The sequence below is a fragment of the Hypanus sabinus genome, chromosome 21, assembly GCF_030144855.1.
Source record: "Hypanus sabinus isolate sHypSab1 chromosome 21, sHypSab1.hap1, whole genome shotgun sequence".
Classification (NCBI taxonomy): Eukaryota; Metazoa; Chordata; class Chondrichthyes; order Myliobatiformes; family Dasyatidae; genus Hypanus; species Hypanus sabinus.
Window position 1 is genome coordinate 30,599,426 of NC_082726.1, and position 17,193 is coordinate 30,616,618.

Sequence of the window (17,193 nt, forward strand, 5' to 3'; positions counted from 1 at the left end):
CTGAAATCCCCCCCTACCAATTTCCAAGTACCTTAAAACTATGCCCCCTTGTGTAAGCCATTTCAGCCCTGGGAAAAAGCCTCTGGCTATCCACATGATCAATGCCCCTCATCATCTTATACACCTCTATCAGGTCACCTCTCATTCTCTATCGCTCCAAGGAGAAAAGACCAAGTTCACTCAACCTATTCTTTTAAGGTATGCCCTTCAATCCAGGCAACATCCTTGTAAATCTCCTCTGTACTCTCTTTATAGTGTCCACATCCTTCCTGTAGTGAGGTGACCAGAACTGATCACAGTACTTCAAGTGGGGTCTGACCCATTACCTCAAAGCTCTTGAACTCAATCCTATAGTTGATGAATGCAGTTTACTCTAAGAATCGTGACATGCAGAATGTGTACTGGAAAATGGGAACGAGTCAAGTAAGGCCTTTGCTAAGTGGAACAAACTCATCGACAAAATGGTCACTTTATAAATCAGATATTTTCTTCTTTGATAGTCCCTCTTGGTGAAATGCCTTGTGTGAATCATTTTAAGGTGGGATGACCATTTCACACCAGATTGCTGATGGACCTGACAAAGTGAAATCACACGCACAGCAATAATAGTCAATGCATTCTGCAAGAACACACACTTCTGCTCAGCAAATTCCTCCCTGCTGCCTTGGTACTCCAGCTTTACTCCACTCCTCCCAACACTGGCACCCATTCAACCCCACAGCACAAACATTCCAGAATCCCTAGCCTGCCACTTATGTAGTGGGCCGTTCAGCAGCCATGCATCTCCGGGATCTGATCTGGAGCCTTCTGTACTTTAAAGGCCAGGTTAAAAGCACATGGCTTCACCACTGATGCACCATCAATAACTCTCTGAGACATGAGGCGAGATATTGGCTTTTATTAACTGGAAGAAAGAACAAGCAGCAATTGACCACCACGCTACATCCTGGAGACTGAGGGCAGGGCTCAGGCCTCAATCGCCTTTATACCGGGGTCTGTGGGAGGAGCCACAGGAGCAGTCAGCAGGGGGGTGTGTCCGGACAGGTATATGTAGTTCACCACAACCACTGGGTCAGAGATTAAACATATCCCCTAAATAATAGCTTTATTCCATTGCTTCTTTATGAACTACAACTCTGGTGCACCTGGACACCAGCAAACCAAGCAATGAGTTAGGACTTCCCAAAACCCTTATAGGTATAGGAGTCTACATTGTCATTTTATATCATAGACCTCTCAGCATCTAGAAGCACCAAATAGTTTGGTATTCTAATGAGGACACATTACATAATTTACACAAGCACTCATAAGTTTGAGTTGAGAATCAGAATCAGGTTTATTATCACCAGCATGTGTCGTGAAATTTATTAATTTACATCCCAGAGATGGCTGTTGAAAAAGAGCAATGGTACTGGCATTCTACATGCCCCTAATGCCTGTCACTATTTCTTCCATAAATATTTAATTAAATACTTAATTACACCCCCCCCCCCCCCCCCAATCAGCCATGGACAGACCACTTTTCCTATTGGGTTTTTAATAACTTAAAGGAATACAGTATATATTTCTCTACAAATAATGTGGTTAAGTCTCAACTGTCACCTCAGTTCAGGCATTATCAGGATGCAGTGATGCACAAATCAATCATTTCCATGAGAATCAGGAATTCATTTGCCCTCTGATTTACCCTATTTTTTTTTACAAAAATAAACAACAGATGCTGCTTAAACATAGCAACAATCCAAAATTAAAATGGTTCCATATGTAATACATAAAAATAATATATTTGCAGCTCATTGTCACAATAAACAGTAAGTGATATTATAGTATCAAGAGAGCTTCAGAACACAGGCATAAAAGTGAAACCAAGAATACAACAGGAATCTTCCAGTTAAAAGTACTTTAAATTGTTCAACAATGTAAAGGAATGGTGTAGATTCAAATGGCTATTATCAACTCAAGTTGAGTTGAGACATACATTCTACTTTCAATACAACTGCATCAAGAGACAAGCTGAGAAAAGGTGCAATGGATCGGGAAGTTTCAAAGGTAATGCCTCTGTTTCTAACCAACCCAGTCCCATTCATGCCCTCTCATCTCTTAATGCCATGAGTTCTGACAAAGCATCTTCGGCCTGAAATGTTAATTCTGTGTTATTTCCCACATATGCCGCCTGACCTGCTGAGCATTTCTGGCGCTTCGTTTTTTTAAAAAAATTCAGTATTATATGCAGTCTGATGCCACACCTGCTCACTCCAACATCCAATATTTAGTCACCGCTAATGCCATGACAATGTATGAAATGTTAATTGTTTCTCTCAGTGATACTGCATGGAAACATCAACTAAGCACATATTTACATTATTATGCTGACTTTCCATGAAAATCCACCCCCCCCCCCCCGATTTCACGATTCACCACCACACCAGAGGCAATTTTCAGAGGACAATTAACCTTCCAATCCAAAGTCACAGAAAGAACATGCAAACTCCACACAGACAGTACCCGAGTCCAGGATTGAACCCAGGCTCCTAGAGCTAATAGACAGCAGCAGTTCTGACCCCAATGTACTGAGTACTTTAAACATCGATGAAGGTCTCTGCCCGAAATGTTGATTGTTTATTCATTTCCATAGATGCCGCCAGACCTGCTGAGTTCCTCTAGCATTCTGTGTATTTTACTTTAAACTTCCAGTTCCCTCACACTCCTCCCCCCCCCCCCACAAAATCCGGTTTGCAGTATATGTAGTACTTTGGTTTACTGACAGTCAAGATGACACCAGTGAACAATAATTCGTCAGGCGACATCTTCCAGATAGAAAATCATTTAAAATTATTTCACTTTTTTTAAAAACATCTTCAGCTTGTTCTTTTTGTATTGCTTGTATTACAGAAACTGTTGGTGCCTATGATGTACAATTTGGATTGCGATCAAAGGACCCAGCACTGTGTTATGCCCAGAGAGCTGCCTCACGGAAAACAGAGACGAGGGCCTGAAAAGGACTGAGAACACAAACTGACTCATTGAAAAAAATCAGGATGGAACATGAGGTCATGAATGACTCCATCTCGAAGCAGTGATGAAGAATCGAGGTGAAGGCATTCGGACCTGGTCAGCGATCACTCCCAACTTCCACCATTTGGTCAGACATGAGTTCTGAATCACAGCAGGACAGTTCAATGTTCAATGTTCCAAGATTTATGAGATTGGCCTGTACTTTATATTGGCTTCCTTCAATTTTTCAGTGTCTTGTTTCTTGTGCTCTATTGGCAGATGGGTTTTTTTAAAGCATGTCACACCAGTCAGCCAGCCATTCTTGTCCGGCGCATGGTGTCAGGATTGGTCTCCTTTCAGATTCACCGGGTCATGATATGAACGTTCCTGACTAAACCCCCCTTTTTTTAATAATGAGGCTGAGTGGCCACACTCAACCCGGCACACGCTCAGGAGTGGCCTGACTTGGATTCGAACTCCAGAGCCCGGCGCTGATGCCACTGCGCCACCAGCCGGCCATGGGGTAGGTGATCTGTAAGCTCTTCATGTGTGGTTTTTTGATGCCACTGTCATTGTTCTTATTTGTGAGTGAGGGGGTTGGTCATTGTTTTTTTTTCCTGTGGTGGAGGGATTGGTTGCTTTTGTTGCTGTCTTTTTTTCTATAAGCAAGGGGATCAAGGATTGTACTGTTGTTTTTCCTGTGGGCAAGGATGTTGAGGATTGTTACGGTCACTCTTGTTTTTTTCTGCAGGGGAGGGGGTGGGGGATTCTGGAGTTTGTGACTTTTGTTTCTTTTACTTTTTCATGTATATTTCATGGCTTTCTGGAGAAGACAAATATTAAAGTTGTGTTGTATATGCATACTTTTGACAATAAAATGAACCTTGAACCTTAATAACTTCCCTGAGCTCTTATTCAAAGCAGTACCATTGATCCTTTACAACCACCCTTGAACAGGGTCCCTATGCCAAAGGATTTTTAAAAAAATTAAATTTAATTTTTTTTAAGAATTACCTAACTGTTTTCAGATCCATAATGCAAAGTTATAACATCTGAAGTGCTGTCGTGGGAGACCATCTGCCCTCTTCAGACATGGGGAATTTGTGACTGAAATTCCTTTCCACCAAGCTTAATTAGTTCAACAGGGATAACATCTGCTCCCAAGATCTTGTTTTTCATTGAGCATGTGGCTGTTTTGATCTTGTTGGTGAGCACGACTGCATAGCTTGTTTTGGAATGGAGTCAAGGGTATTCAAGTGACTATTGTAGAGGCACTCAAAGTATCCATTCTAGTGGGCACTGACCACTTCTCTGTTCTTGATTAACTTACACCATTCTTCGCTCTCAGTTAGTGGGATGGTGAGGATTTCCGGCTGTGGACAAACATGATACAAGTGAAGAATCAACTTAATTCATGGTAAACATCCTGAATTCTTCTCACCCACTAGGTCCTTTGGCTCATAGGTTTTCCAGTGGATCTCTGCCTTCAAGTGTCTCTTTCCAAAAGGTGCAGTGATGCTTCCAAACCTGGAGTGCTTTGTATTTATAATGAATTAGCTCCTGAATTGCTGAGACACCAGAGGAACTTCCTATTATCTATCACAAGGAAAATCATTCCCAGGGTTCTTATTCACCTTCCCTCGATGGTTATACAGCTGTTCTCATAACCAGCATAAATTCCTTCCACCTAGAGCAGGGATTCCCAAACTTTTTTTATACCACAGACCAATACCATTAAACAAGAGGTCTGTGGACCCCAGGTTGGGAACCCCTGATCTAGAGGCACAGTGGATATGATTGCTGTTCAACAACTTCCAAGAAAAATGCAGAGAATAACATCGTTGTACAAAACTTTATCTTAAAACAGGTTGTAACTCAGCTGAATCATTCAATGAAGCATCATTCTCAAATCTAGCTCACAGAAATTCATCTCTGTCTTATGCCAACTTCAGATGGGATGCACTCAATGATCTTAACTAATGTATCTAAAATAAAGCTAACCACAGTGCAAACTGGTATCAGGCTAGGCACACCATTACCCCATATCAATCTATCTTCCTTGCCACAATGCTGCACCTTATACCCAACGATTTTGTGAAAAAAAGCAACAGGACAAAGGCAAATGGTTCAAACTTCAATTACAACACTACCCCAACTCTGGAAATGGAGCTCCAGTGTGCATTGAAGGCATGTTCCAAGTCACTATGACACATTCACTGAAGATACAAGAGGATGGGCCTTGCACTCAACACAAGAAGCATAAATGTCATCTTGCAATTTGTGCAGCTGAAAAACAGATCTGAACAATAAAGATCATGACAAGACCTCTGGAAAACCTGGACCATTTGTCATATCCGTGAAGGCATCTCTCAGTAAAGGTAGACATCAATCATAAAATTCATCTATCACCTTCAATACCTCCACACAACCATTGGCCATCTGAGGAAGAGTATAATTCAACACCCAAAACCTGGAACAAACCCTTGGACTAATGGACAGTGGTGATCTGAAACACGGACAACATTGCTAATATTGTGACCCTATTACACTGTCAGCTTCACTGGGAAGGCAACAACCCTAGTCTAGCCAACCTTTTGAGATTTCAATATTGCAGAATTGTGTTTCGGTTTTTGAAATTAATCTACATGCTCGGCAACCATTTCATTTCAAGGACAACAAAAAAGACTTACATCTGAAAAGTTTTATTTTGTTTTCATTATTCCTGAACATTCCTTTAAGCAGTAATGCTCCTGACAATGCATGAGCTGAGTGCTCAGGTAGGATTAACAAAATTTTAGATTCTAAATTACAATTTTGTTGAGCCTTCAGAGACAGAATTGGAAAAATACTAAAGGAGTCAAGAGTAACATCCACACCTATAATGGAGGTACCATCTTCATGCAATGGCAGGCAAGATGTAAAAAGCCACCCAAAAATTGTCACACATTTATACACCAAATTAATTTGTTATCAGAAAAAGTACTATGTAATAAATCTGTACATCCAAATAAATCTGGGTTCTACGTCTAAAGTTACATTATAAGGTTATATACATTTATTACCCCCTTTCATATTACCTTAAGTAAGCCTTCATTCCCACCGCAACATAAAACAAGACTAAGCTGCAAGACTAACTCTTGGAGAGGAGGAAAACAAAATAAAAAGATTAGTTTACACGCCCAATTATATTTCATTTAGACCTGTCTAATAAAACACCAGCAGATCACCAGCCTTCCTAACAGCGTAACCATTTCTTATACACTAACTACCGTGAATTTCAGTGCAGATGATCACCTCTGTCCTTAGTCTTCACTCTTTGGATGGACTGAAGCCGAAAAATAATTATGTCTCATATAGAAGATATAGAAGTTGAGTTGGTCCAATTATATTCATGACTGAAGTGCACTCTATTACTGTATACATAAACCTTCAAATTTACACAAATTAAAATAAATGCAGCAAGTTCCCAACATTGATAAAATACAAAAACATAGCAAGATTTTGAGTAACGTTCACAAAATCTAGGATCCACAACTTTTCAGAAGTTACCTTTCTATTTGGTTCAGAAAGCTAACCATCTCAGAACAGAGGCTCAAATAATTTTAAGTAGTCAGATTTTTCCCTCCTTTACAATGGAACAAATAATTTTAAATAAACTTTGTCCTCTTCACTGAAGAGAGCTAGTCTATTCTTCTTTAATGAGCTATGTTTGTGTGGGAAGATTAGCACTGTGTTGTAGTAATGCTTACTGCATATAATCCAAGCTTTTACTGAAGAGTTGGTTGAAGCAGTCGATGAACTCAGGATCAAGGGAAACAGATGTTGCTTTAAACTTCCATGAATGGAACCCACATTTTACCCAGAGTTAACCCAATGTCTCCTTGCAGTTTAAACTGTGCAAGTTCCAGTTTAACAAACAAAATAAATGATCCTCAGCTCCCCTGGTCTGGCCTTTCTTAGTCAATTTTCACATTAGTGTAGATCTTTCTGACAAAGGCACTTGTTCCCATATAACCGACAGCACCTAGGGGAGAAAAAAAATCTGTTGAAGAGCAGAGTTTTAAAAACAGGACAATGATTACCATTCAATGCATTGTATCTAATTTTGGCAAAGCTATTTTCATTGAAGGCAGTCAAATACAATGCATTGCACAAAACATTAATACAAGTATAAATAAGGCACCACCAACTGCTATATATACTTCATTAGGAGTTTGAGGAGATTTGGTATGTCACCAAAACGAGCAAATTTGTACAGAAGTACTAGGGAGAGTATTCTGACTTGCATCACCATCTGTATGGAGGTTTTAATGCACAAGATTGAAAGAGGCTTCAGAGGATTGCAAGTTCAACCAGCTCCATCAAAGGCACGAGCATCCTCACTATTGAAGAGGCCTTCAGAAAGCAGTGCCTCAAGAAGGCAGCATCCATCATCAAGGAGAGGGTAGAGGAGCCTGAAGACCTATACTCAACTTTTGAGGAACAGCTTCTTTCCCTCTGCCTGGCTTCTGATTGGTCCATGAACAGTATCTCATCATTCCTGTTCTGCACTATTTATTTATCTCTGCAATTTATAATAGTATTTTATGTCTTGCACCAGTTGAGTGGTGCTGCAGCGACAACCTTGCACTCAACATCACTAAGACCAAGGAATTGATTGTGGACTTCAGGAAGGAGAAGTCAAGAGGACTCACAACAGTCCTCATCAAAGGATTAGAAGTGGAAAGAGTCAGCAGTTTCAAATTTCTGGGTGTCAACATCTCTGATGATCTACCCTGAGCCCAATGGATTGATGCAATTACCCAAGACGGCATGAAAATGGCTATATTTCATTAAGAGTTTGAGCAGAATTGGTATGTCACCAAAGACACTTGCAAATTTCCACAGATGTATCTTGGAGAGCATTCTATTTGTTTCAATGTCTGGTATGGAGGGGGTACTGCACAGGATCAGAAAAAGCTGCAGAAAGTTGTAAACTTTGATAGCTCCATATGAGCACTAGTCTCCCCAGCATCCAGGACAACTTCAAAAGGTAATGCCTCAAAAAGTTGGCATCCATCATTAAGGACTTCTATCACCTAGGACATGCTCTCTTCTCATTGCTACCAGCAAGGAGGAAGCACATGAGCCTGAAGTCATATACTCAACTTTTCAGGAACAGCTTCTTCCTCTCAACCAAAAGATTCCTGAATGCACATTGAGCCCTCAACTTCAGTATTTTTCCTCACTTTTTGCACCATTTACTTAATTTAATTTTCTTTGTTTTATATATACTTTGTGTAAATTTTTATTATTGTGCACTACAATGTTCTGCTGCTCCAAAACCATATTAAAACTGTTTCTGATTCTGAGGGTGACAAGGCTCGAAGAGATCTGAGGAAGAAAGATGCAAATCCATAAATGGGCTGAAAATAGAGATTACTCCTCATGGTTCAGGTGGACTTGGGCCAAATAAGTCACAGACCTCAACTGTTGGAGGTTAGATAGGGTAAAGCAGTCAGGAGAGCACTACAGCAGTTAAGTCTGTTGATACAGTAACTGGTATAAATGAGTGCTGTAGTTGTATAAAACTTTGATTAGGCCACAGTTGGAAGCATTGTCATTTATTCACTTACTTATTCATTTAGAGAAACAGTGTGGAATAGACATTTCTGGCCCCTCAAGCCGCCCTTCCCCAGACACCCCTGGTTTAACCCTAACCTAACCACAGGACAATTTACAATGATCAATTAAGCTACTAACCAATATGTCTTTGGACTATGGGAGGAAACCAGAGCACCCAGAGAAAACCCATGCATTCCACGGGATGAGTGGTAGCGTCACACGTTAACCACTATGCTACCATGGTTCCCAGTTCAGTTGTGTTTACTTCTGGTCACGTACTACAGAAAAGACATGGTGGTTTTGGAGAGGATGCAAAAACAAAATGTTTATCAGGATGCTGTTTTTATTCGAGATTACTAGCTGTCAGGAGAAGTTGGATAAGTTCAGGTTGCTTTCTCTGGAGTGTTGGAGGCTGAGGGGAGAAGTTTGTAAAATGTTGAAAGGCATAGATCAGGTAGAAAGCAGAATCCTTGTCTGCTGGTGGAAATGTCAAATACAAGAGGGTATAGATTTGGGGGGGGGGGGAGTTTAAAGGAGATGAGCAAGCCAAGTTTAAAAAAACACAGGAATCTTGATTAATCACAGCAATCAATCACCATCGAAACTAATTGATGGGATGATTAAAACACTGTGGTGCTGAAATCGTTTGGAAGGGAAAAGATAACTATCTGGAAATCATTTGAATATGTTGTCTCAATATCTCAGATACCCTGGGGGCTCAAAATTCCACCTTTGTTACTAAAACATATATATAATGTGACAATTTTTTTTCCCAAAAGGTGTCTTGTCATGCCAGAACTCATTTTAACTAAGGAATAACTTATCACTTATGAAGTCCAGCAAAAATTATATAATAATCACTGACAAATATTCTTGGGAAAGTCAGGTAAATAAAAATAGGTCAAATGCTGGGAAAAGTTAAATGCTCTATTATATAACATAGAAAAACAATTTCCTCCAGTTGGGTAATCAACTGTGAAGAATTATCGATTTAGAAGTCATAGGGTGGCTGAGGAAAGGGTTTGGGGAAATTTCAGATGCTTACTTGGGATGTGAAAGAGTACACAGAGTGGGCAGACAGCAAAAATAATTACTATTTGATGCAAAAGGTAGGATAACAGGAAGAGAAACAGAAAAATAAAGAATCAGGACTTTAAACCTAGCAACAGGCAGTTCAAGCATGATAGGCTGCAAAAGATTTTAATTGCAGTAAATCTGGTTTCAGATGTATATTCACTAAGTAGTTTCAGATATATGTACCACAGTTCATGTCGAGTACTGAAGCTGTTAAAACTCTATGCAAAAAATCTTCGTATTTTTCCATTCCAATTACACTGAAATGCTTAATTGCCTAATAAAAGAAAAATAAAGCTTTAAAATTTCAGCAAGACTCACAACCTCTGGGAGTCAGACCCAAAGTGTTTGACTGCCAATTAATCTGTTTTCTTTGAACCCAGCTGAAATACTGCAACCATTTTGCACTGAACAAGTTCCCACAAAGTGATAAAGACCAGAGACCAGACACCCCTAGGTAATGGACGCCTGACATATGGCAGCCCCTACATACAGCTGGGCTTTTGGGACACAGGCCAGACGGATGGGGATGAATTTGTCACTGCTGCAGGACTGCAGGCAATTTATTCCTCAGAATCTAAGCGGGACAGTGTTGCTCAGGTGATTATCATCAAATAGGCCACTCACTGAACCTTGACATCTGGTCTTAACAATCTAAAGAACAGTCAGTTACAGTGCAATCTGATGCTGCTCTCATCAGACAGGGTACGTTTTTCTTAATTAGTTTAAAAAGGCGAAACCCAGGTCTAATGGACAAAGAAATAAAAGCTTTTATTACTAGCTTTTATGCCTAAGGATGAATGGAAATCAATACTAAATTTGAGATTGTTCATGAAGTTTCATTCTGATTGTCCATATTAGAAATAAAAATACAATGGTGCTATTCTGGATATATCACCTCTGGACCTGGGTTAAACTTCTGTACGCTTCCAATACAACACTTACCACACATGATCCCAAGTGCAGTGCTGAATACTGCCATGTACCCAAAGTAGAATGCTGTCTGAAACAGTCCATACATCCTTTTGCATGAGAAAAGTAAAGAATGTTTATTAGCGCACAATATACATTTAATCTTGCATACAATTATTCATCTCTTAGAACATAGAACAGTGAGACTACAATGGCAGTACCAACCATAATGCCAAATTAAAATATTCCCATCTGCCTCACATGGGTTACATCGCGCAATTCCCTACCTGTTCATGTGTCTTAAGCGTTACTATTTCATCTGCTTCCACTAACTCCCTTGGCAACATGTTACAGGCATCTATCACTGTGTAAAGAAAAACTCGCCTTTGAATCAACTTTTCCCCCTCACCTTAAATTCATGTTCTCTAGTATTTGACACCTCTATTCTGGGGAATAAAGGCTCTTATCTATGCCTCTCATTATTTTGCATACCTTTATCAGGTCACCTCACAGAATCCAAAAGTCCAGGGGAAACAAATAATTTGTTTGTCCAACTAATCATCACTAATCGAGGCAACATACTGGTGAATCTCTTCTGCACACTCTCCAAAGCCTCCACATCCTTTCTGTAATGCAGCAACCAGAACTCCACACAACTCCAAATTGGGGCTAACCAAAGTTTTATATAGTTGCAACATGACTTACCAAATTTTATACTCAATAACCCGAATGATGAAGGCCATATATCTTCTTTATCACCTTATCTATTTGTGTTGTTGCTTTCAAGCAGCTTTGGACTTACACTCCAAGATCTCGCTCTACATCAATGTAACCAAGAGTCCTGCCATTAACTGTACACTTTCCTCTTACATTTCACCTTCCAAAGTGCACACCTCACTTGTCCAAATGAAACTCCATCTGTTTTTCTGTCCATGTTTCCAAATGATCTATATCTTGCTGGGTCCTTTGATAACCTTCATCACTATCCACAAATCCATTAATTTGTGTTTTTTGCAAACATACTAAACACCCTAATTACCTTTTAATCCAAATTACATCACGTAGAACATAGAAATTTGCAGCACATTACTGGCTCTTCGACTTACAATGTTGTGCCAACCATGCAAACTACTCTAGAAACTGCCTAGAGTTTCCCTAGCACATAGTCCTCTATTTTTCTAAGCTCCATGTACCTATCTAAGAGGCTCTTAAAAAAACCCTATTGTATCCACTTCCACCACCACCAGCAGTGTATTCCACAAACCTACCACTCTCTGCATGGAAAAACCCACCTCTGACATCCCCTCGGTACCAATTTCCAAGCACCTTAAAACCATGTCCCCTCGTGTTAGCCATTTCAGCCCTGGGAAAATGCCTCTGGCTATCAACACGATCAATACCCCTCATCATCTTACACACCTCTATCAGGTCACCTCTCATTCTCCATCACCCCAAGTAGAAAAGGCCAAGTTCACTCAATCCAGGCAACATCCTTGTAAATCTCCTCTGCGCTCTCTCTATAGTATCCACATCCTTCCTGGAGTGAAGTGACTATATCTGAACACAGTACTCCAAGTAGGGTCTAACCAAGGTCTTCAATAGCTGTAACATACCTCACAGCTCAAACTTAATTTCACGGTTGATGAGTGACAAGACACCATACACCTTCTTAACAACACTGTCAATCTGCATAGCAGCTTTGAGTGTCCTATTCTCATGGACCCCAAGATCTCCCAGATCATCCACACTGTCAAGAGTCTTACCATTAGTATTATAATCTGTCTTCAAATTTGACCTATCAAAATGAACCACTTTTCACTTATCTGGCTTGAATTCTATCTGGCACTTCTCAGTTCAGTTCTGCATCCTATCGATATCCCGCTTTAACCTCTGACAACCCTCCAGACTATCCACAACACCCCCAACTTCTGCATCATCAGCAAACTTACTATCCTAGCCTTGTACTTCTTCATCCAGGTCATTTATAAAAACCACAAAGAGCAGAGGTCCTAGAACAGATCCCTGCAGAACACCACTGGTCACCAACCTCAATGTAGAATACAAACCATCTATAACCACCCTTTGCCATCTGTGTGCAAGCCAATTTTGGATCCACAAAGCAAGGTGTCCTTGGATCCCATGCCTCCTTACTTTCTGAAGGAGCCTTGTATGGGGAACCTTATCAAATGTACTCAGAAAAACTCAATCAGTTTCATAAGGCACAACCTGCCCCTGACAAAGCCATGCCGACTATCTCTTATTACAATTGTTTTAATTTTATTTTCATAGTTCTTTGTAACTATTTTCTTCAGCTACCATAATTATATGTGCTATATGTGCTGTGCTTGACTGCTGATACTCTGTTTTACACCTTGGATCTGGAGAAATGCGGTTTCCTTCAGCTGTGTGGTTGAATGACAATTAAACTTCAACCTGAAGTAGAGTCTCTGCACCAATCCCTGTGGAACACTTCTGATCATAGACTTTATTCAGAGGAACCCCCCTCCACCACTACCATTCATCTTCAATAGCCAAGCAAATTTTAACTCAAATCTCTGTGGATCTAATGTACTTTAATTTTTTTACAGTAATTAATAATTAGTACTGCTGTTTAAACTGTTTTGATGAACATTTAATATACATTTGCTTTCTTACATGCACTACAAAATTCTACATTTAAGCATTCCATTATATATGAAATTTTGTTACATGAAATACAAACCAATGAATTTTTTTTTCTACAAAAAAGGTAGACCATCTTCCAAATGAAGGGAAGCAGGAGTTTCTATAAGAATTTAACCTCAACTTTTAAGAAAAGTGACTGTAATGTAGATGTTAATGTTAAAGCAATGGTGCTGTGAAGATTTTCAATGAAACACTTACAAAAGTTAATAGCTCTGAATGCAAAATGTCACCCAGCCTTATATATTCCATAATACCATCAGTCACGACAAAATTGGAGCTACCACTATCAGCTTTTAAACATCTTTGCAATTTGATAGTGTATCAAAGTACTACAGAGTGATAAAATCAAGGAGATGAGAAGGCAACCAAATGCTTGGTCCAACCTACATTTTATTGCATTTTTTTTAGAAGATATATAGAAAAGCTAATACATAAGGGAGGGAATTAAGAGCTCAGGGAGAATCACAGAATTTATGGTGTAAGAATCAAAGACAATGTCTTTATCTTTACTATGGTATCTTTATGCCTAATGATACTGGAAATTCACATGTGCCACCTTTGGAAATATGGAAGGCAAATGTTACATTAAAAATTCCATAATCAGAAAGCTAACTGGATATTAGACATGTATTTATGTTGAATATATAAATATGGATGCCAGTACAGCTTCTATTAAATATTTGCACTTCCAGAATATGTCAAATTACCTGTCTAAAAGGAAATCTAAATATTTGTCAAGTAAAAAAAATAGCACTGGACTTGCTAAATAAAAAAAGTAAGATAAATAAAGTCCTGTCGTTCTCCATCAAAAACTATTTAAGGAAAAGGGGAGCTAACGGAAGATAAGCCATTATCACCCAGTGTTCTCTGGATTCAAGAATTGTTCCACAGCATTGCAAAACTCCACATATTTGAAATTAGGAGGCAGATTTTCACAAGAGGTAGGGAAAATCCTGAATGCACAATCTGTCAAAACAGTTTGATTGATTTGAATCCTTAAGAGCTAGGAAAATTAACACTGTAGATATGCCATGAAGGAACATAGATGTAAGCGCAGTTAACTGGAGATGCGATGCCGTAATGAGAATGAATGGTTGATCAGAATTGAGTACTTGAATAGGTTACTTCTGTTTCTCTGTTTTTGCATTTCACTATAGGTAAATATCAAAGTCAATTTCAGCAGGTACCGGAAAGCACTTTTTTAAAGAATACCTCCATGCCAACAACAACCTGTGTTATTAAATGCAGGGTACATTGCCTCTCTTTTTTCTAAAGTAAATCCATCATTGCTCCTGTATAAAGTTTTCATCTTCCACATTTAGGATTAGATTTAAACTCATGACTCAGGAGTCAAATGCTAGCTGGAAAGAACACAACGACATTCCATCTGGGTAAACTACAACCTGATACTAGATTTTCTAACTTCAGGTAACCCACATTTCCTGTGCTCTTTTCTCCTTCTCCACCCATGCAGATTATCCTGCAGTTTCAGTCCCTACCCCCACATGTTCCCATCCGCCCACTACCTCTCTCTTATCTAGTACCATTTATCACTTCTCTTACTTATGTAAAGAGTTTCTTCTTTTTCTTTGTTACTGGTATGTTAATCAAAATGGCTTCTTTGTTTTGTTAAAAGTAGGAATGCTTCTTTGTTATGATAAATGCTTTCTCTCATAGCTTGTTTGGGTTCAGAGTTGCTGATAACGGGGACTGTATTCATTTGTTAACCAATTGGGATTAATGTATTCTCTCTTCTGGGTCTGTAAACTAGTGTTGGTGGGCATTTGGGGAGTCGGCGTGAGTGGGTGAGGGAGAGAGGACACGATGCTGTAAACTGGGTGACGGAACGGACCCCGAGCGGGGGTCTGAGGCCAGGATTTTTGGCGAGGAGAGGAGACGAAGACAGGCAGGGTCTGTCCTGGTTGATCACTTTGGGTGGTCCTGAGCTGTGAGTCAAGGAGGTCTGAGGGGATCAAATGGTGGCCAGAAGACTTCGTTAATTGAGCTCCAACGGTTGTGTACGAAGTGGTTTGGACTTTGATAAGTTTGGCTCTTTTCTTTATTTTCTTTTCCTTCATATATACAATGTTATTAATCAGTTAGTCCTAGTAAGATCTATAAAGTGAACTCATTTAATTGCATATGGTGTACTGTCTGTTATTTGGCTTGTTGGGGACATCATACAGCATCCACACAAGCTAATTATCCAGTTTGGCGGGGCCGAAGGCTGCTCCCCTAGACGTAAGTGAGCTGAGCAAGCCTGAGGCATGCCAGGGGGCTACACTTAGCAGATTTCAGCATCTGCAATTCAAACCTCAGCCTCTATCTCTACCACCCCCTGTTCCCACCTGGCTCCATCTGCCCATCATAACACTCAACCTGGTTCCACCTATTGCTTTCCTGTTCCTGACACACTTCCTTATACTGTCTGTTTCCCTTCATACTCAGTTGAGACCCAGCACGCAGGGCCTCAACCCAAAATGTGACTATCATTTTGCTGCTTGATCTGCTGAGCTCTTTCAGCAATTTGGTTTTTCCACTCCAGGCAATACCATCTGCAGCCTCTTATGTCCCCAGTTAAGATCTTGCCCTGTTACTCCTTTGGAAAGTTTTGAGGAGACTTTCAGAGAAAAACAGAAGCAGTGAACAAAATGATAACTGAATGAGAAGCTCACATAACCAATTTTTCCACTATCTAGAATCAATTACCAGTAATCTGAATTAACAAGGGAGCAAAGACTGTTATTTAGTATGACAGTACAACCATACATTAGCAAATTAAACTTGTTTCCTTACTTTGTTTTGAAGAAATAGTAGTAGAAGGAGTACATGTAAACATAGACTGCAGTAGATGCTGCTGAAAGAAAACTTGTCCATTGCCTGCAATATCAGTAAATTTAATGGTGAGACAAAACCCTTGTTTAAAACCACTCCAGGCATAACAACATTCTGTACATGGAACATACCTAAAAGACATGCATCTTAAGAAGTAAATGAATCTATTTATGTCATTTATGTTTATAATCAGATATTACTTTCTAATCTAAAGCAGTTCAAATTAGGATAGCTACAGCTTATTTTAAATCTTACATTACAGGGATTTTGTCCTGAACCAAGTGCTACACCAGGAATTAGAATATCATGGTCATGGTGAAAAGGAAACCCCATTCTCTATGGGGATCACATCACAAAGGCGGTGGATGGTTCAATCCTGCTTCAATGAAAATTAAAGAAACATTTTTCACACAAAATATCAGCTTACAAAACAAGCTGTTATAATCTTAGCTTAACTGATCATTATATTAAAGCAATTTATTAAGTATTTTAATGTTGCAAGCAGACCTTGACACAAATAAAACTAATTCCATATTACAACAGGACAAAACTGACAGTTGTAGTTGAACATACAGTGCCTATAAAATGCATTCACCCACCCGATAGTTTTCATGTTTTATTGTTTTACAACATTGAGTCCCAGCGGATTTCATTTGGCTTTGTCTGACACTGATCAACAGAAAAAGACACTTCAGTGGCAAAATGAAAACATATCACTACAAAGTGATCTAAATTAATTACAAATACAAAACACAAAATAATGTCCTAGCAAAAACTACACCATGACGACAAAGAAACACTCCAAGCAACTCTAAAAAGGTTATGCAAAGCACAAGGCAGGAGATGGATAGAAGAAAATTTCTAAGTCACTGAATATACCTTAAGAGTATAGTTAAATCAATCATCAAGAAATGGAAAGAATATTGCACAGCTGTTATTCTGCCTAGAGCAGGCCATCCTCAAAAACTGAGTGGCGGATCCTCCGATATCCAGGAAATCTTTCTTTAGATAAGGGTTAAGGGGAGGGGGGAGGGTTAATATTATCTTTCTTACTATTTTACTATTACATTTATTCTTTGTAATTTCCAA

The 17,193-nt window shown here is 39.4% G+C and overlaps 1 protein-coding gene across 1 annotated transcript in view; it reads right to left on the reverse strand.

The window, feature by feature from the left end:
• Positions 1-882: 882 nt before the first annotated feature.
• The window catches only part of tm9sf3 (transmembrane 9 superfamily member 3), a 109,324-nt gene continuing 93,013 nt past the window's right edge, over positions 883-17,193 (reverse strand). Inside the window, exons 13-15 of the mRNA XM_059946226.1 lie at positions 16,066-16,149; positions 10,618-10,694; positions 883-7,018 (exon numbers count right to left, since the gene is read on the reverse strand). Coding sequence (XP_059802209.1) covers positions 6,951-7,018; positions 10,618-10,694; positions 16,066-16,149 — 229 coding nt within the window. The 3' untranslated portion in view covers positions 883-6,950. The remainder of the gene's footprint in view (positions 7,019-10,617; positions 10,695-16,065; positions 16,150-17,193) is intronic.